The sequence below is a fragment of the Manis javanica genome, chromosome 3 (genome assembly GCF_040802235.1).
Source record: "Manis javanica isolate MJ-LG chromosome 3, MJ_LKY, whole genome shotgun sequence".
Lineage (NCBI taxonomy): Eukaryota > Metazoa > Chordata > Mammalia > Pholidota > Manidae > Manis > Manis javanica.
The window spans coordinates 163,430,013-163,452,380 of NC_133158.1; the positions used below are offsets into that span (position 1 = coordinate 163,430,013).

Sequence of the window (22,368 nt, forward strand, 5' to 3'; positions counted from 1 at the left end):
ACAGAAACCCTACAGGCCAGAAGAGAATGGCATGATATACTTAATGCAATGAAACAGAAGGGCCTTGAACCAAGGATACTGTATCCAGCACGACTATCATTTAAATATGATGGTGGGATCAAACAATTCCCAGACAAGCAAAAGCTGAGGGAATTTGCTTCCCACAAACCACCTCTACAGGGCATCCTACAGGGACTGCTCTAGATGGGAGCACCCCTAAAAAGAGCACAGAACAAAACACACAACATATGAAGAATGGAGGAGGAGGAATAAGAAGGGAGAGAAGAAAAGAATCTCCAGACAGTGTATATAACAGCTCAATAAGCGAGCTAAGTTAGGCAGTAAGATACTAAAGAAGCTAACCTTGAACCTTTGGTAACCATGAATCTAAAGCCTGCAATGGCAATAAGTACATATCTTTCAATAGTCACCCTAAATGTAAATGGACTTAATGCACCAATCAAAAGACATAGAGTAATAGAATGGATAAAAAAGCAAGACCTATCTATATGCTGCTTACAAGAAACTCACCTTAAACCCAAAGATAAGCATAGACTAAAAGTCAAGGGATGGAAAAACATATTTCAGGCAAACAACAGTGAGAAGAAAGCAGGGGTTGCAGTACTAATATCAGACAAAATAGACTTCAAAACAAAGAAAGTAACAAGAGATAAAAAAGGCCACTACATAATGATAAAGGGCTCAGTCCAACAAGAGGATATAACCATTCTAAATATATATGCACCCAATACAGGAGCACCAGCATATGTGAAGCAAATACTAACAGAACTAAAGAGGGAAATAGACTGCAATGCATTCATTGTAGGAGACTTCAACACACCACTCACCCCAAAGGATAGATCCACCAGGCAGAAAATAAGTAAAGACACACAGGCACTGAACAACACACTAGAACAGATGGACCTAATAGACATCTATAGAACTTTACATCCAAAAGCAACAGGATATACATTCTTCTCAAGTGCACATGGAACATTCTCCAGAATAGACCACATACTAGCTCACAAAAAGAGCCTCAGTAAATTCCACAATATTGAAATTCTACCAACCAATTTTTCAGACCACAAAGGTATGAAAGTAGAAATAAATTCTACAAAGAAAACAAAAAGGCTCACAAACACATGGAGGCTTAACAACATGCTACTAAATAATCAATGGATCAATGAACAAATCAAAATAGAGATCAAGGAATATATAGAAACAAATGACAACAACAACACTAAGCCCCAACTTCTGTGGGATGCAGCGAAAGCAGTCTTAAGAGGAAAGTATATAGCAATCCAGGCACACTTGAAGAAGGAAGAACAATCCCAAATGAATAGTCTAACATCACAATTATTAAAACTGGAAAAAGAAGAACAAATGAGGCCTAAAGTCAGCAGAAGGAGGGACATAATAAAGATCAGAGAAGAAATAAACAAAATTGAGAAGAATAAAACAATAGCAAAAATCAACGAAACCAAGAGCTGGTTCTTTGAGAAAATAAACAAAATAGATAAGCCTCTAGCCCAACTTATTAAGAGAAAAAGAGAGTCAACACAAATCAACATAATCAGAAATGAGAATGGAAAAATCACGACAGACTCCACAGAAATACAAAGAATTATTAAAGACTACTATGAAAACCTATATGCCAACAAGCTGGAAAACCTAGAAGAAATGGACAACTTCCTAGAAAAATACAACCTCCCAAGACTGACCAAGGAAGAAACACAAAAGTTAAACAAACCAATTACAAGCAAAGAAATTGAAACAGTAATCAAAAAACTACCCAAGAACAAAACCCCGGGGCCGGACGGATTTACCTCGGAATTTTATCAGACACACAGAGAAGACATAATACCCATTCTCCTTAAAGTGTTCCACAAAATAGAAGAAGAGGGAATACTCCCAAACTCATTCTATGAAGCCAACATCACCCTAATACCAAAACCAGGAAAAGACCCCACCAAAAAAGAAAATTACAGACCAATATCCCTGATGAATGTAGATGCAAAAATACTCAATAAAATATTAGCAAACAGAATTCAACAGTATATCAAAAGGATCATACACCATGACCAAGTGGGGTTCATCCCAGGGATGCAAGGATGGTACAACATTCGAAAGTCCATCAACATCATCCACCACATCAACAAAAAGAAAGACAAAAACCACATGATCATCTCCAAAGATGCTGAAAAAGCATTTGACAAAATTCAACATCCATTCATGATAAAAACTCTCAGCAAAATGGGAATAGAGGGCAAGTACCTCAACATAATAAAGGCCATATATGATAAACCCACAGCCAGCATTATACTGAACAGCGAGAAGCTGAAAGCATTTCCACTGAGATCGGGAACGAGACAGGGATGCCCACTCTCCCCACTGTTATTTAACATAGTACTGGAGGTCCTAGCCACGGCAATCAGACAAAACAAAGAAATACAAGGAATCCAGATTGGTAAAGAAGAAGTTAAACTGTCACTATTTGCAGATGATATGATACTGTACATAAAAAACCCTAAAGGCTCCACTCCAAAACTACTAGAACTGATATCGGAATACAGCAAAGTTGCAGGATACAAAATCAACACACAGAAATCTGTAGCTTTCCTATACACTAACAACGAATCAATAGAAAGAGAAATCAGGAAAACAATTCCATTCACCATTGCATCAAAAAGAATAAAATACCTAGGAATAAACCTAACCAAGGAAGTGAAAGACTTATACTCTGAAAACTACAAGTCACTCTTAAGAGAAATTAAAGGGGACACTAATAAGTGGAAACTCATCCCATGCTCATGGCTAGGAAGAATTAATATCGTCAAAATGGCCATCCTGCCGAAAGCAATATACAAATTTGATGCAATCCCTCTCAAATTACCAGCAACATTCTTCAATGAATTGGAACAAATAATTCAAAAATTCATATGGAAACACCAAAGACCCCGAATAGCCAAAGCAATCCTGAAAAAGAAGAATAAAGTAGGGGGGATCTCACTCCCCAACTTCAAGCTCTACTACAAAGCCATAGTAATCAAGACAATTTGGTACTGGCACAAGAACAGAGCCACAGACCAGTGGAACAGATTAGAGACCCCAGAAATTAACCCAAACATATATGGTCAATTAATATTTGATAAAGGAGCCATGGACATACAATGGCAAAATGACAGTCTCTTCAACAGATGGTGCTGGCAAAACTGGACAGCTACATGTAGGAGAATGAAACTGGACCATTGTCTAACCCCATATACAAAGGTAAACTCAAAATGGATCAAAGACCTGAATGTAAGTCACGAAACCATTAAACTCTTGGAAAAAAACATAGGCAAAAACCTCTTAGACATTAACATGAGTGATCTCTTCTTGAACATATCTCCCCGGGCAAGGAAAACAACAGCAAAAATGAGCAAGTGGGAGTACATTAAGATGAAAAGCTTCTGTACAGCGAAAGACACCATCAATAGAACAAAAAGGAACCCTACAGTATGGGAGAATATATTTGAAAATGACAGATCTGATAAAGGCTTGACGTCCAGAATATATAAAGAGCTCACACGCCTCAACAAACAAAAAACAAATAACCCAATTAAAAAATGGGCAGAGGAACTGAACAGACAGTTCTCCAAAAAAGAAATACAGATGGCCAAGAGACACATGAAAAGATGCTCCACATCGCTAATTATCAGAGAAATGCAAATTAAAACTACAATGAGGTATCACCTCACACCAGTAAGGATGGCTGCCATCCAAAAGACAAACAACAACAAATGTTGGCGAGGCTGTGGAGAAAGGGGAACCCTCCTACACTGCTGGTGGGAATGTAAATTAGTTCAACCATTGTGGAAAGCAGTATGGAGGTGCATCAAAATGCTCAAAACAGACCTACCATTTGACCCAGGAATTCCACTCCTAGGAATTTACCCTAAGAACGCAGCAATCAAGTTTGAGAAAGACAGATGCACTCCTATGTTTATCGCAGCACTATTTACAATAGCCAAGAATTGGAAGCAACCTAAATGTCCATCTGTAGATGAATGGATAAAGAAGATGTGGTACATATACACAATGGAATACTACTCAGCCATAAGAAGTGGAAAAATCCAACCATTTGCAGCAACATGGATGGAGCTGGAGAGTATTATGCTCAGTGAAATAAGCCAAGAGGAGAAAGAGAAATACCAAATGATTTCACTCATCTGAGGAGTATAGGAACAAAGGAAAAACTGAAGGAACAAAACAGCAGCAGAATTACAGAACCCAAAAATGGACTAACAGGTACCAAAGGGAAAGGAACTGGGGAGGATGGGTGGGCAGGGAGGGATAAGGGGGGGAAGAAGAAGGGGGGTATTAAGATTAGCATGCATGGGGGGGAGGGAGAAAGGGGAGGGTGGGCTGCACAACACAGAGAGGACAAGTAGTGACTCTACCACATTTTGCTAAGCTGATGGACAGTAACCGTAATGTGGTTGTTAGGGGGGACCTGATATAGGGGAGAGCATAGTAAACATAGTATTCTTCAGGTAAGTGTAGATTAAAAATTAAAAAAAAAAAAAAGAAAGAAAGAAAGAAAAGGGGGATTACTCCTTAACAGGATAAAACTATTGGTAAATCAAAGATCAACGCATGCTTTAAATATCCTTAATGTTGATCACTTAAAGGGTGTCAGATGATCAGCTATGGAAGTACTCTTTTCTGATAATATTCCTTTCTCTTAATTAAAAAAAAAAAAAAAGCAGTTACTGTGTGCTGACCTCCAATGAGTTCTGCACAGTGGTATAGAGGGCATGTCAAAGTGTGGGCAAAGGGTCTGTTTGTTTCTACGCAGAAGATCAAGGCCTAGCTTGGATACCCAGAAAATGAACTAAGATACGATATGAGGAGGAGCTTCCGGCATGAGCACTCTCTGGAGGACTCGTGCCGGGGGATGATCATCAAAAAGCCTCCACAGGGATCCGGACGATGCTGCGGTTGTGGCTGCATCCAGCCCACCGTCTCCTGGACTTGCCATAAGAAGGAGGAGGGAGATGTCTAGGCTGGCATGTGCATACAGTGAGACAACGAATTTGACTGGATCTGTACTGTTGGAACTCAACCAGGAGTTGGGAGGGGTGCAAGTTGTAGCACCCCAAAATCTCATGACTATAGACTATCTATGGTTAAAAGAACATATGGGATGTGAACAGATCCCAGAAATGGGCTGCTTTAATTTGTCTGATGGTTCAAGTACAGTTGGAAAATATCCATCATATCATAGATAAATTTTCACAAATGCCTAGGGTGCCTAAATGGTTTTCTTGGCTTCACTGGAGATGGCTGGTAATTATAGATTTGCTTTGTTTATGTCACCGTATTCCTATTATGTTAATATGTGTGTGCAAATTAGTTAGTAGTTTAAAACCTATACATACTTAAGGTACTATACAAGAAGATATGTCAAAGAAATAATCAATCCTCCCAAGTTTCCTTCATATGCTACATCTATAGCTTTTCTTCTTCCTTCCTAATTACAAACCTTAAATAGAATTCGTGCCTCATATCGAATTTACCGAGTATCATAATTCCTCCAGGTGGTAAAGATACCTCGAGACAAATGCTGGGCATAGAAGCCACAGGGCATAAATCTGCAAAGAAGTAAAAAGCTAACCTTTGCAAACAATATGGCTTCTCTCTCACTTACCAACTTTACATTTCCCTGTATGGCCCCGGAAGATGACTGGTTAGCCAGAGACGGGTAAGATTCCTCAAGGGAGGAACAACCTAAGACAGGCACAGTCGCAGGGGGGCCATCAGGTGAGAATTTGGGGATCAACAGAGGTGAGGCTCAGAACCTCACCCCCCCTGCTTTGAGAGAAATCTTCTGCATCCGTGGATGTCTTGCTGCCCTTGTCTAGCCTGGATTAATACTTAGTCCATAGGCACACACCTGATCATCTGATCATCTACATTTGCCTTCTTACAGCACTAAACTATGTTTTCTACCTTTATCTTGCATCTACCTACCACTTCAGCATTTTATTAAAAATAAAAATAATAATAATAATAGGAGAAATGTGGGATCAACATATAAATCAAGTACAAAAATCAAATGAATATTCATATTTGACCTGATTGTTTATAGGTCAAAATGCATGATCAAAACCGAAAGTTTCTGTGATGAATGCCCTTGTACTGTTCACCATGTAAGAATTTATTCACTCTGTAAGAATTCGTTCACCATGTAAGAACTTGTTCGTTATGCTTCAGAAGATTGGAGACTGACGAGAATTAGGCTTGAGATGGATTAATGATTGTACATTGAGCATTGACCCCCCTATACTGAATTTTATTGTTGTTAACAACCATTTGATCAATAAATATGAGAGATGCCCTCTCAAAAAAAAAAAAAAAGACACCTTGAAACACAGAAGTGACAACCAAGTTAAAGCCCTTGAGATGGGCCTGAATACTGATTATGAGACAGTAAGTTTTCTTTTTACTCAAGCTTATTCAAGTTGGTTTTCCATCTCTTCCAATGAAAAGAATTTGATTGATTCAAATGCAATAAAGCAAATGCAATAAGTGATGGAGTATATCACGAAGAAGTATACTTTTATAAGACATCCCAAGAGGCTATGAACTGTATCTCCTATAGCTCAGAAAAAGCATCTTCCCGATATCACCCAACAAATATAATTACAGGGTACTATTTTTAAAAAACAGCAATTAATCTTTTTGATCAACAATTACTAGCACAATGTTCTTTCATTTCTTTCATGTAACTTATTTATCCAATAATTTTTCCCCATTCTCTAGGGCTTCCTAGTTAGTGAAATATGACACTTGTAGTCATAGTCTGTTTATGACTGATGTGTTTATCTTCAAAGCTCAAGCCAAAGCTGATTTTTCTTAAATTTGTCTCACAAATACAAATTCATAAAGGAAAATAAATTACTTTAGTTTTGTTTTGATTTTAATGAAAAGGCTAGTTTCAATACAGTTATCCCAGCTGTTTACCGAGCAGTGATCTCTAAAGTGGGATATGTGCACTAAAGTGTTTGGAAGATAAGCCAAGTATTGAAATAAACTAAATTTAGAAACAGACCTCTGAATAAGTGTATCACAAAATACTGAACCACGATTTTAAAGAGTAATTAAGCATTACTTTGTTTTCTATATATTAATAAAAAATTAAAATGAGAAAAAAATATATATATATAATTATAAAATATATGCCAGGCACAATCTGTTAATTGACACTTGTTAATATATTTCTTCTCAAGAGTTGATATTTTATGCTTTGCATGTGAGCATATATCCTCCATTACTCGGGTAAGTTGTTTCACCTCTCCGAGCTCTACTTCTTCATATCTAAGGATAGGAAGAATTAATATTGTCAAAATGGCCATACTGCCCAAAGCAATTTATAAGATTCAGTGCAACCCCTATTAAAATACCAATGGCATTTTTCAATGAACTAGAGCAAATAATCCTAAAATTTATATGGTTCTGAAAAAGACCCTGAATAGAAATCCTGAGAAAGAAGAACAAAGCTGTGGGAGTATTACTCTCCCTGACTTCAAGCTGTAATACAAAACTACCAAAACCAAAACAGTACAAAACACAAGAACAAACACACAGATCAATAGAACAGAATGGAGAGCCCAGAAATAAACCAACACATATATGTTCAAATAATCTATCATTAAGGAGCCAAGAATATACAGTGGGGAAAAGCCTAGTCTTCTCAATGAATGGTGTTGGGAAAAGTGAACAGCTACATGCAAGAGAATGAAACTGGATTATTGTCTAACCCCATACACAAAAGTAAACTCGAAATGGATTAAGAACCTGAATGTAAGACATGAAACTATAAAAATCTTAGAAGAAGACATAGGCAAAAATCTCTTAAACATAAGCATGAGCAATTTTTTTCCAGACACATCTCCCTGGGGCAGGGGAAACAAAAGCAAAGATGAACAAGTAGGACTACATCATGCTAAAAAGCTTCTGTACAGCAAAGGACACCATCAGCAGAACAAAAAGGCAACCTACAGTATGGGAGAACATATTTATAAACACTTTATCTGATAAGGAGTTAACATCCAAAATAGATGAAGAACTCATACACTTCAACACCAAAAAAAAATAAGTAAATCAATTAAAAATAAGGGGAGGGTCTGAACAGATATTTCTACAAAGAAGAAATAAAGATGGTCAATAGGCACTTGAAAAGATGCTCCCCATCACTAATTACCAGTGAAATGAAAATCAAAAGCACAATGAGATATCACCCCACACTGGTTAAAACAGCCACTATACAAAAGACAACAAATAACAAGTGTTGGTGAGGATGTGGAGAAAAGAGAACCCTCCTACACTATTGGTGGGAATGTAAATTGGTGAAGCCACTATGGGAAGAAGTATGGAGGTTCCCTAAAAAAACTAAAAACGGAAATACCATATAACCCAGTAACTCCACTTCCAGGAATTCATCCAAAGAAAATGAAATCTCTGATTCAAAAAAATATATGCACCTCTATGTATATGCATTATTTACAATAGCCAAGATATGGAAGTAATGAAAGTGCTGATCAGCCACAAAAAAAGAAAGAAATCCTGCCATTTAGGACAACATGGATGGACCTAAAGGGTATTAAGCTAAGTGAAATAAGCCAGGTGGAGGAAGACAAACACCTTATTTTTTTTATAAAGGTATGATTGATATACACTCTTATGAAGGTTTCACATGAAAAAACAATGTGGTTACTACATTTACCCATATTATCAAGTCCCCACCCATACCCCAATGCACTCACTGTCCATCAGTGGAGAAAGATGCCATAGATCCACTATGTGCCTTCTCTGTGCTACACTGTTTTCCCCTGATCCCCCACACCATGTGTACTAAACATAATACCCCTCCATCCCCTTCTCCCTCCCTCCCCACATGTCCTCCCACAACCCTCCCATTTGGTAACCATTACTTCATTCTTGGAGTCTCTGAGTCTCTGCTATTTTGTTCCTTCAGTTTTGCTTCATTGTTATACTCCACAAATGAGGGAAGTCATTTGGCATTTGTCTTTCTCCATCTGGCTTATTTCACTGAGCATAATATCCTCCAGCTCCATCCATGTTGTTGCAAATTATAGGATTGTTTCTTTCTTATGTCTGAATAGTATTCCATTGTGTATATGTACCACATCTTCTTTATCCATTCATCTACTGATGGACACTTAGGTTGCTTCCATTTCTTGGCTATTGTAAAAAGTGCTGCGATAAACATAGGGGTGCATATGTCTTTTTGAATCTGAGAAGTTGTATTCTTTGGGTAAATATTCCAAGGAGTGGGATTCTCGGGTCAAAAGATATTTCTATTTTTAATTTTTTTTGAGGAACCTCCATATTGCTTTCCACAATGGTTGAACTAGCTTACTAGTCTCACCAGCAGTGTAGGAGGGTTCCCCTTTCTCCACATCCTCGCCAGCATTTGTTGTTCTTAGTTTTTTTTTTTTCTTTACAATGCTGGCCATCCTTACTGGTGTGAGGTGATATCTCATTGTGGTTTTAATTTGCATTTCCCTGATGATTAGTGATGTGGAACATCTTTTCATGTGTCTGTTGGCCATCTGAATTTCTTCTTTGGAGAATTGTCTCTTCATATCTTCTGCCCATTTGTTAATCAGGTTATTTGCTTTTTGGGTATTGAGGCATGTGAGTTCTTTATATATTTTGGATGTTAACCCCTTGTCAGATATGTCATTTACAAATATATTCTCCCATACTGTAGGATGCCTTTCTGTTCTGTTGATGGTGTCCTTTGCTGTACAGAAACTTTTTAGTTTGATGTTGTCCCATGAGTTCATTTTTGCTTCTGTTTCCCTTGCTTGAGGAGACGCTTTCAGGAAGAAGTTGCTCATGCTTATATTCAGGAGATTTTTGCCTATGTTATCTTCTAAGAGTTCAATGGTTTCATGACTTACATTCAGGTCTTTGATCCATTTCAAGTTTACTTTTGTGTATGGGGTTAAATGATAATCCAGTTTCATTCTCTTGCATGGAGCTGTCCAGTTTTGCCAACACCAGCTGTTGAAGAGGCTGTCATTTCCCCATTGTATATCCATGGCTCCTTTATCATATATATTGACCATATATTGTTGTGTTTATATCAGGGCTCTCTAGTCTGTTCCATTGGTCTATGGGTCTGTTCTTGTGTCAGTACCAAATTGTCTTGACTACTGTGGCTTTGTAGTAGAGCTTGAAGTTGGGGAGTGTAATGCCCTCAGCTTTATTCTTCCTTCTCAGAATTGCTTTGGCTATTCGAGGTCTTTTGTGGTTCAATATGGATTTTAGAATGATTTTCTCTAGTTCTTGAAGAATGCTGTTGGTATTTTGATAGGAATTGCATTGAATCTGTAGATTGCTTTAGGCAGGATGGCCATTTTGATGGCCAATATTAATTCTTCCTATCCATGAGCATGGGATAAGTTTCTTTATATTGCTATCTTCTTTAATTTCTCTTAGGAGTGTCTTGTAGTTTTCAGGGTATAGGCCTTTCATAAATACCTTACGATTTCACTTATATGTTGAATCTAAAAACAAAACAAAACAAAACAAAATGAATAAAAGAGCAGTAGACTCATAGACCCTGAGAAGTGATTGGTGGTTACCATGGGGGAGGGGGAGGGGTGTGAGGGTGAAGGGGATAAGGAGGCACAAAATCTCAGGCATTATATAAGTTAGTCACAGGATGGAAGTGCAGCATGGAGAACAGTCCATGGTTCTGCAATATCTTCCTATTTTGACAGTAACTGCACTAGTTGCGGTGAGGATTTAATAATGTGCATAACTGTTGAATCACTATTGTATAGTTGAAGAAACATATTATATATAAATTATACTTCAATTTTAAATAAATAAATAAATAAGTGAATGAATGAATAAATAAATAATAAAACATAGGGTTGGAATAGATACACTTTTTTATTTTCTAGTACTCTGTGGTTCCATTGGAATTTGCTAAATGTAGTATTTCTAAGCCTCAACTTTAACATGGCATAATAAAATCTCCCTTCCAGGGAGTATGAGGACTAAATGAGCTGGGCAATATCAGACACAAAATCTGATGCATAATAGGTATTCAATAAATGGTAGCTACTTTGGGTAGCATTTTCAGAAAGACAACTGTCACCTCCCTGTTGACTGACGGTAACAAGGCGCGTTCTTCAATTCTTGAAAGGCATTACAAGTATCATGGCAGGCTTCATCACACAGCTTTCAAAACTATTGTACACAGTTGAATTCAGTCTTCAGCAGCTAGAAGGGATGGCGTTAGCTTAAACATCCCACGGATAGTTAGTGACACAAATCTTTATGGGAAAGAAAGCTGAATGGTGTGTACCACACCCACATGTTCATTTATTTACAGGTTTACTGGACATGCCCAGCAGAAGATGTGGTCTCTTTTGAGATGGAATTCTATGAACTCATTAATTCCCCACCTAACAATGTGCAGGCAGAGTTCTGTGGACAAATTCAGGACATAATGCAGCAGAATGTGGAGCTGCACAACCTGACCCCCAACACTGAATATTTTTTTAAAGTTAGAGCCATCAACAATAAAGGTCCTGGGCAATGGAGTGACATCTGCAAGGTACTGTGCACATTATTCCTCAGATTTTCTTTATAAACTCTGGATGCCATTCTGTTAGGATGATCATGAGATCACAGGACCCACCAAGTACTTGGCCCCTCTAAACCCAGAAGATTGGTTAACTGAGAGCCAGAGAGAGAGGGCTACTGGCCTCAACCAACTTTGCAAATGAGGCCCGAGAATTGTTAGTTCAGTTTGAAAAAGCATTTGTGCCAGGCATTTTGTTAGGTTGGAGAGAGTCAGAGGAAAATAAGACATAATCCGTGCCTTCAAGCTCAGAGTCTAGGAGATAAATAATTGTGGTGTGAGAAAGGCAAAAAAGAGTTGTGTTAGCCCTGGTGGTGACTCAAAGCAAGGACAGAGTGCTGGATTTAACAAATACAGAACACATACATGAGTAGTTTTTTAATATAAGTATGTCCCATGCAATATTTAGGATATACTTACGTTTATCTGAAAGTCAAGGAATAGCCACTGAGCAGGTCAGTGTGGACTCCAAAAACAGGGACAGGATTATTCCTATCTTCTTTGTGATGCAAGGATGATTCTTCTTTATGGCCCCAGGGGACATACCTTCAAGAGTATACTTTTACTGATATTCAAAGGTGAAAAAGAAGAAAAATATCAAAAATGCCCAGAGCTATCTTACTGTACAACCATGATGGTGTTCTTTGGAATCACCGAGGATTATGTCTCAATCAGGGATTCTTTAGAAGTAAAGAGAGTAAGTCCATTCATTTCAGCTTCCATAAAGGGAAGTTCATGGTACAGAGAAAGGAAAGGGAGGGAGGTCTCATGAAACCATTTCCAGCCAGGAGATACAGCTGATACGCAAGGGGACTGAAAAGTCATCAGTTTCTCTCAATCTCTCCATCAGTCAATCCTATGTCTTCTTTCTCTCTCTGTCTCTCTCTCTCTCTCCCTGCCCACCACACCCCCTTCCATCTGTTTTTCTCTGAATCTGCCCCACTTTCAGCTAGCTCATAATTTCTCCTCTCCTAAATTAGGCTTGCATGTGGTTTTAGATTTTCATGGCCCAACACATGACAGTCTGTGTAACCAACACAATCTGACTAGCTACACTCCCTTTGTCTCTGGTCAAATGTTTGCAGAAAATAATCCGATTGGCTGCCAGCTCTAGTGATGAAAGGAAGCAGGAGATAGGCTGTGGGCAGGACCATGCTGTTGGTAGGACACCAGTAGCAAGTCTCCTGGGGATGGGGCCTCCCTACTCCATCCTTATTGCAAGTTCCAAGGGTGAGCCCAGCACCCACATGCACCCCCTCCTTTCCCACAGAGGTCAGACACTCACATGGGAAGGAAGTGGGATGAGAAAGTCAACCTAGCTGCCCTTCCTGCTACCCTCCACCCCCCAGCCAGTTACCTGTCTGGCAGTTGCCCCAGAGCCCAGTTCTTGTGGAAACCCTTCTCGCCAGAGCATGGAACACCCACAGCTGCTACCATGTTTTGCAGCATGTCCTTTCGGCTGTGGATTTTTCCTTCCATCCGATTCCATCTGCCTTCTCATCTTTTAGAAATTCCTCAAAAAAGTCGTGCCCATGCAGAGCATGCAGTGCTGTTACTAATTTTTTTTTAATGTATCTTCTGTCATTTTTAGATGCTCGGCACATGGACAGGCATGGAGAGACTGAAGTGTGTCAGCCTTTTTTAGGCAGGTGTTTTGCCATCACTCTGAAACTCTGAACTCCTTAAGAACAAAATTTTTGTCTAATTTATCTTTCTTTCTCCACAGTGCTTACCACAGCTTTGTGCATATAGCTGGCTCTTAATGGTTGTTGAATGAATACATGAGTGAAAATGTGACCAAACAAATGAACAGATGAATGAATGTCTAAGGAGTGAAGAAATAAATTGATAAATAAAATTAATAATTAAAAAGTGCCATAAGATGTCTGAAAGCTGTTAACTGTGTTACATAGTCAGTCAAGACATATTTCCACCTGAAATTGTGTTTACATGATTAATTTGTACTTCCTAAAAAGGAAACTCATTCCAGTTTCTTTGCTTTTTTCACACAATTTCTAAATGAGCAGAGCACTAATTAATGAGGTTTTCTAGAAGCTTCATTTTTATCTGACTTGCAGGGCTGCAATATAGATTTTTCCTTCAGAAGTAATTCTTCCTCCCTCTTTGTGATTGTATTAGCATTCCAGGAGAAACACAGGTTTCCTTAACATTTGTCATGATTTGCATAAGTAAAGGCTTCAGTGGCAAATGAAAAAAAGATGGTGTGTTTGAATGACATTTATAAAGCTTCATAAAAGTAATGACTTCAGCTCTTTCCTATAAAATCGAAATATTTTTCCATTGGCATCAGTTCTCTGCAGATATTCCTGAAAGGTTTCATTTAAAATGCTGTAATGAGGCAGCAGAATCATTTCTTATCCAAAATACAATATTTCCCTCATATGTACTTTTGTAAAGGAAGTGAAATAACACCTTTTATATTTGATTTTCATAGTCTGTGGCTTGCTGATTATTTAAAGGATTTTATTTGAACTATATAATACACAAAGCATGAAAACTAACTTCAAAGCTTTTTAAAGGTACGATTTATTAAAGGCCAACTTGGTGTCAGCAACTGTATATTCATTACCACACTCATCCCAATTGCTTGGAAGGCAGGAAGTTATTGCCTCTGTTTTACAGATGAGGAAACTGAGGCTCAGAGAGAGAAAATGGCCTTCTAGAATTTGAAGAAGGTGCTGAGGGGGAACCTAGGTCTCATCCAATATGGGAGCTGTGTCCCCCTGCACTGTAATCAGACACAGCTAAGTCTGGGCAGGTGGGCTGAGCCATGGGGACCTGCCACCTCACTCTGGCAGGATGTTGCTAAAGCAACAGCAGTGACAGTAGAACTATTTTTTTTTTGAGAGAAGATCATGCATTGAAAAGAGCACTGGACTTGGGCTGGTGTACGTGAGTCCAAGGCCCGGTTCCACTAGTCTGTATGCTCTGTGAGAACAGGTACCATGTTGGCCTTATTCATCTCTTTTGGGCCATGGACCCTAGTTGAGAGCCTTTAACACCCAAGAGCCTAATTGATATTTTTGAAGGGATGGAGAAATGTGTTTTTAGCAGGTCATGTACCCTTTGGCCTCAAAAGTCATGTACCTTTTTCTCCTCCTGCTCTTCCTCTAGTCCTTGGTGTACCTGCTGACCACCATCCCTGTTTCTGAAAATAGTCTCCTTGCTTTGATTGGTTCTGTCTGACTTCAAATCTCAGCTAGCTTCCAGGAAATCTTCCCATGTCTAATCTAACTTTCCCTCTGTGCATTGTTTCCAGTTGCTACTGTAATAAATTAGTCATTTAAACAATACATACTTATTATCTTACAATACTGTAGATCAAAAGTCCAAAATTGGTGTCACTGGGCAAAGGCATGGTGTGAGCAGAGCTGTGTTCCTTCTGGAGGCTCTATGGGAAAATCCATTTCCTTGCTTTTTCCAGCTTATAACAGCCACCATCCTTCCTTGGCTCATGGCACCTTCACTTTCAAAGCCAGCAGCATTAGGCTGAGTCCCTCCTAAGTCCTTCTTCTGCCTCCCTCTTCCGCTTTGACAGACTCTTGTGATTACATTGGACTGACATGGTGATTCAGGATAACCTCCCTATCTTAAAGCCAGCTGATTAGCAACCTTAATTACCCGTTGCCATGTAACATAACATAATCATAAATTCAGTGATTAGGACACGGATGGGGGAGGGGTGCATTATTCTTCCTACCTCAATCTGTAAACCAGATGCCCCAGATTACATCAGATTTGGAGATAAAAATTTAGGCTCCACATAGTCACACACTGATTCTGTTCTTGGTCTTTCCCCATGGGGAAATGCTCTTTAGGAAATGCACAACCCCTGCCCCCACCCATCTTCTCAAATCCCTTCTCAGTCTGTACTGCAGATCCCCATGTGTCTCACGTATGCTCGGGAAGTAGCTCTGCCAGCTACCCTAAGTCCTGTGAAGGGTGCATCAGGCTTGAACTCTAGCACACAGGAGGAATGCCTGGCCATGCTGGTGAACTTAGCTTGGTTTCATGAAATCCCCCTTCTGGTTTTTCCCCTGTTCCTACTGCAGACCCTCTCCTAGGCAGAGATGCACGTCTCAGGGTTTGGAGTTGGAAAGCAATCTGAGTGACCGATCTTGTTTCACACTCAGAATGCCCCAAACCTACCCCCTACCTACCCACATCTCACAGTGCCTCCAGGCCCTGAAATGAAATCAAATTGTTTGCACTTTGTCTCCTCAGGATTCATTCTTTTCCAAAGAGCAACTTGATCCTTCATGTAAATAAAGCCTTATTGATCCCTCCACCCTTACCCCGTAGAGGCTTGACACTCAGAGCAAGGATAATTTAGGTTCCAGCTGGACCTATTGTTTTTAGCCTCATAACAGAGGGTTGAATTAACTATACACCTCAGTTCATGGTCCCTTATCAACACTTGTCTATACAAGGTCCTTTTCTTGTTTACATACGCATTCCCTTTAGTGACCATTTCTCCCTAGATGTCCATTCTGATGTGTTTTCTGTGTATCTTTTTGCTGTAAGTGCTCCTACAAGTGTGTTTTGTTTTGAATGTGTTGTTAATGTGCACAAGTAGTATTGCGTTACCTGTCTTACATTGCTTTTTACCTTTTCCTCCCAAATACTGTTTCTATGGTCCACCCAGTTGTTATGCACACTTACTCCCTTACTCCTAAAGCCTATTCCTTCACAGTACACATTTGTTCACCACACTTTATCTGTCTACTCAGCCAGGATGGATGCCCAGGTTACCTTCAATAATGCTGCAGTGAATTGCCTCATTCATGACTCTTAGTGGGTGGGACAAGGGTGCGAGCATTTCTGTGGGAAATCATATTAGTTTCCTAGGGCTGCTATATCAAAATGCTACAGATGGGGTGGCTTAAACAGCAGAAATTGATTGTCTCACAGTTCTGGAATCCAGAAGTCCAAAATCAAGGTTCCAGCAAACCTGGTTTCTCCTGAGGCCTCTCTCTCTTTGGCCTGCAGACATCTGCCTCTCCCTGTGTCCTCACATGACCTTTGCTCTGTGTGAGTGCCCCTCTGGTGTGTCTCTGTGTCCAAATTTCCTCCTCTTATAACGACACCAGTCAGATTGGATGAGATCCCACTCTAATGACCTCATTTTAACTTCATCACCTCTTCTAAGGTTCTATTTCCAAATGCAGTTACATTCTGAAGTAGTTGGGCGGTAGGACTTCAACAGAGGAATTTTGAGAGGACACAGTGCAACCCAACAGATGTATACTGGGAGTGAAATTGCTCGGCCTGGAAGAATGTGAATACTTGATTTGACTGCCTACACATATACTTCATAAGAAATGAATGAGGGCCTTCAAATCCTAAGCCCTCCCTACATTTAGCATGATCCAGTTTTCTAGTATTTTGCTAGCTCGATAGGTATAAACTACTATCTCCTTATTGTTTTAAATTTCATTTCATATGCTTGTTAGTTTTCAGGATTTTTTCTTCTGTCAATAGCCTGCTAAATAATCTTTGCCCTTTTTTCTATTGCATTTTTCTTTTTTAGAGATTTGCAGTATGTCCTTATGAATTCTAGATAATGGCTTTAGGCATTGCTAATATGTTCTCCATTCTGACATTTGTCTATTAACTTTGTTCATAGTGTACTTCATGAAACAGCAGAAATCTTCAATTTTGATGTGATCAATGTCACCAATTATTTTTCCTTATGGTTTGACCTTTTGAAGTTTTCTTTAAAAAGTCCTCCTGTATACTTAGATCACAGAAATAATCTCCCACATATTCTTCTATTAACTTTAGATTCACCTTTCAAATTTAGGACTTTACTCTGTCTCGAATCCACCTTTGTATGCAGAGCTAGGTAGGGATATACTTTTTGGCCATCTAGGGAGCCATTTTTCCCAAGTAGATAGTAAAGGTGCTACTTTGATCTTATATTAAATTGCCGAATATCTAGGGATGTGTCTCCAAGCTCTCCAGTATATCCTGTTGGTCTATTTGTCTATTCTTATGTCAATACCACACGAGTCTTATTGTTGTTTAACCTCAGTTTTATGCTATCTTGATGAACTGCTACAGTAAGTCTTCCCATTACCCTTCTTTCTTTTTTTAAGGTTTGTCTCACTAGACATTTATATTCCTTCATATAAATTTTGGAGTAAATAAATTAAATTCCTAAAATAAAAATCCAGGTGGAATTTGATTAGGAAGGTCTTGAGTCTCCATAATCAATTAGTATTTTTGTAATATATCTGACATTTATGCAGTTCATCTTCCACATGCTTAATTAGGGCTTTTAAGTCCTGCTCATAAAGATACTACATGTTCCTTTTTAAATCAGATAATTTATAGTCTCTATTGATATTATCAATGTTATTTTACATTTGATTACATTTTCTAATATATTGCTTGCTTAGAATAAAGTCTATTGGTTGTTTGTAGGTTAATCTTGAGTCCAGCTATCTCATAAACTCTCTTATTATTAAGAGAATCTATCTATTGATCCAGTTTGTTTTTCCATGTATATAATCTTATCATCCATAAATAACGATAGTTATATCTCTTTCTTTATGATCCTTAAACCTCTATTCCTTTTTCTTTCCTTATAACTTTGGCCAGGGCCATGAGTCATACAGAGAATGGCAGCCATAATAGTTGTTACCCTTGTCTCATTCCTGAACTTAATGTTTCTCCACTAAGCTATGAGGAGTATTGATTTAGCTTTTGTGGTGTATAATCCTTACTAAGTTAAGGAAATTTCCTTCCCTTTCTAAATTTCCGAGAGCTTGTGCGATCTTATGGGGTTTTTTTGTATTGAAACAATCATATGATTTTACTCTTTTAGGCATTAATGAAATGAATTACATTGATTTTCTGATGTTAATCTCTACTTGCATTTATGCACTAAATCCTATGTGATCATGATGTATTACTTTTTAACATACTTGATTTTAGTTAACTCATATTTTATTTTGAATTGTTGCATCTATGATCATAAGTGACTGGACCTAAAATGTTTTGCTGATATTATTTTTATCTGGTCCTGGAATCATTATTTTACTAGCTTGAGAAAATGAGGTACAAAACTCTAGTTCTTTTCCTATTTTCCAGAACAACTCTTTCTTAAATTTTGGGAAAATCCACTTGGAAAACTATCCAAGAACTTTGGGTGGGGAAGGGGATGTCAACTATCATTTCAATTTCTTTGGTACCTCAATTTCTGTTCTCTGTTTCTTCTGTCACATTTCATCTGGTTCCCTTGTTCATAGACTCACCTCAGTCCCCACCGCACCATTCACATGTCACACACAGTCTTTATCTCTGGAGTATATCTCCTGATTATACTTTAAGGCAGAACTCAAATCTCCTATTTTTTAAAAGCCAATTCCATGTCTGTCACAACACTACTATCCTTTCTTCATTGACCCCTGATAGCTCTGTGTGTATATCTTACACTGTTTATATTACTTTTGTCAGCATTATCTTTATGTGCTATCTCCACTAATGTCATATGTAATAATCCAGCAGTGGGTAATCTAATGTCATATATAATGTATATAAAAAGATCTTTACCTTGCATGAAGCCCTGTTTTCTCTAAAACTGAAAATAAATTTTATAAAACTAGAGAACATAATGGTAATGAGTGTCTACTTCTTTTTGCCCTTTCCCTTTGAAAATGAACATAAAAAGTTAAAATCTTTGCATGTAGACACTTTGTGCTTTGTACAAGCATTGCCCTTCACCATCCAATCCTCACCCCCTCCCCATCTGCCCTGTGAGTCTTGATTTATCTAGACAGAGCCCATTGATTCAGTGGGCTGTCTCTCATCCCTGGATCTCAACCACACTCCCTAAATGCCTCTTAGTAAATATGTATTGGAAGGAACAGGAATGCTACCAAACCAGAGAAATGGAGAACCCCACCACCTTCAAGGTAAGGCATGGAGAGCCACACATAAGCTGAGTTGGTGAGACTTCCAGGAGGGTCCCACTACCCAGTGCAATCTACCTTTTGTAGGTAGCACTGACCATTTACTGTGATCAAAGGTAGTATGAAGCATCAAAGGAAAGTAACTGGCAGATTTACAAATTATGGTTCTATTCACCTTTCATCCGCTTGTCTAAGAATCTTCTCTTTACTATAACCAATGTTGGGATTACAGAGAGGAAAGACTGTCATTGCCCACACCCCAATCAACATGCTCACAGTCTGGTAATAAAGTCAAACAGGGGTCTGTCAAAGATGGTGGTGTGAGTAGGGTGGTGGAAATCTCCTCCCAAAACCATATATATTTTTGAAAATACAACAAATACAACTACTCCTAAAAGAGAAACCAGAATATACAACAACCAGGCTACATCTACATCTGCAAGAACTCAGCATCTCATGAAGAGGGTAAGATACAAAGCTGTGACCCGGCAGGACTCAAGCACTCCCCCCACCCCAGCTCACTGGTAGGAGGAAAAGAATCAGAGTGGGGAGGAGTGGAAGCACAGGACTGCTAAATAACCAGCCCTAGTAATCTGCACCAGGAGCACAGACACACATTGCATGGTGTACTGGCTATTAGAAAAATGGAAAAGTAAAATTTGTGAGTGGGTCTCCACAGCCAGCAACCCTGGGACAAAAGAAAAGCAGGTGTTTTTAAAAGTCTTAAAGGGACAAAGGCTTAATGGCTGGACAAAATCATCCTGGCACACTCAGCCTAGCAGGCTAGGAATCTTAAGGAACCTCAGGGGTCCCAACCACCTGGGGAGTAGTAACATATCCCCAAAGCCCCTCACAGTGATAAGCAGCCTGCCATTCATTCCCCCCCACCAGTGCTGCAAGCAAACTGGCTGACCCACCACAGCTGCGGATCAGCTGGAAAACAGCTCTGCCCACAGCAACCACACAGAGTCTCCTCCCAGCACACAGTTAACTGGCACAGACCCAGAGGCTGCTGCTGGCATGTAGCTGTAGCACAGACAGAGGAAGCTGGAGCAAGATCCAGAGGGCATGAGGGGGTGCTGTTCTCGCAGGAAAACACACCCAATGTGCCAGCGACCCCCCACGGAGCTCTAGGCTAGCCTGAGGGTGGCCCCGCCCACGGCAGCTCAGGGGATTATCCCAGGGACTGCTCCCAGTGTGCAGGTAACCAACACAGCTGCAGAGAAGGGCAAGGTGACCAGCAAGCAGGAAAGGACATTGTTCTCCCAACTGATACATATGCTACCTGCCTACGACCACTTCTATATCCATGAAAATGCAGAAGAATCTGGTCCAGTCAAAAATCATTCATACAGCCCCAGAGAGAGAGCCTGGTGAGACAGATATAACCAATCTTCCTGAAAAAGAATTCAAAATAAAGGTCATAACCATGCTGATGGACCTGCAGAGAAATATGCAAGAGCTAAGGGATGAAGTAAGGAGAAAGATAAGAGAAATGAAACAATCTATAGAAGGACTTAAGAGAAGACTGGATGAGGTGCAAGAGACTGTTAATGGAATAGAAATCAGAAAAGAGGAATACAGAGAAGCTGAGGCAGAGAGTGATAAAAGGATCTCTAGGAATGAAAGAATATTAAGAGAACTGCGTGACAAATCCAAACGGAACAATATTCACATTATAGGAATACCAGAAGAAGAAGAGAGAGAAAAAGAGATAGAAAGTGTCTTTGAAGAAATAATTGCTAAAAACTTCCCCAAGCTGGGGGAGGAAACAGACTCTCAGACCATGGAAGCCCACAGATCTCCGAACAGAAGGGACCCAAGGAGGACAACACCAAGACATATAACAATTAAAATGGCAAAGATCAAACACAAGGACAGAGGATTAAAGGCAGCCAGAGAGAGAAAAAAGATCACCTACAAAGGAAAACCCATCAGGCTATCATCAGACTTCTCAACAGAAACCTTACAGGCCAGAAGAGAATGGCATTATCTATTTAATGCAATGAAACAGAAGCACCTTGAACCAAGAATACTGTATCCAGCAGGACTATTATTTAAATTTGAAGGAGGGATTAAACAATTCCCAGACAAGCAAAAGTTGAGGGAATTTGCCTCATACAAACCACCTCTACAGTGTATTATAAAGGGACTACTCTAGAAGAAAGCACTCCTAAGGCTAAATAGATGGCACTGGAGGGAAAAAAAATCACAGAAAAAAAAGCAGACCAACCAAATACTGACTAAAGGCAAAAAATAAAATCAACTATCCACAAAAGCAGTCAAGGGAAACACAAAAGAGTACAGAATAAAACACCTAACATATAAGAATGGAGGAGGAAGAATAAGAAGGGAGAGAAATAAAGAATCACCAGACAGTGTTTATAATAGCTCAATAAGCGAGTTAAGTTAGACAGTAAGATAGTAAAGAAGCTAACCTTGAACCTTTGGTAACCACAAATCCAAAGCCTGCAATGGCAACAAGTATATATCTTTCTATAATCACCCTAAATGTAAATGGACTGAATGCACCAATCAAAAGACACAGAGTAATAGAATGGATAAAAAGCAAGACCCATCGATATACTGCTTACAAGAGACTCTCCTCAAACCCAAAGACATACACACACTAAAAGTGAAGGGATGGAAAAACATATTTCATGCAAACAATAGGGAGAAAAAAGCAGGTGTTGCAGTACTACTATCAGACAAAATGGACTTCAAAACAAAGAAAGTCACAAGAGATAAAGAAAGAGATTA

At 39.1% G+C, this 22,368-nt stretch overlaps 1 protein-coding gene across 1 annotated transcript in view; it reads left to right on the plus strand.

Annotated features, from left to right (window-relative positions):
- TRIM42 (tripartite motif containing 42) overlaps positions 1-22,368 on the plus strand; it is a 48,515-nt gene that overhangs the window by 20,852 nt on the left and 5,295 nt on the right. The window contains 1 exon segment of the mRNA XM_073232268.1: positions 11,420-11,644. Coding sequence (XP_073088369.1) covers positions 11,420-11,644 — 225 coding nt within the window.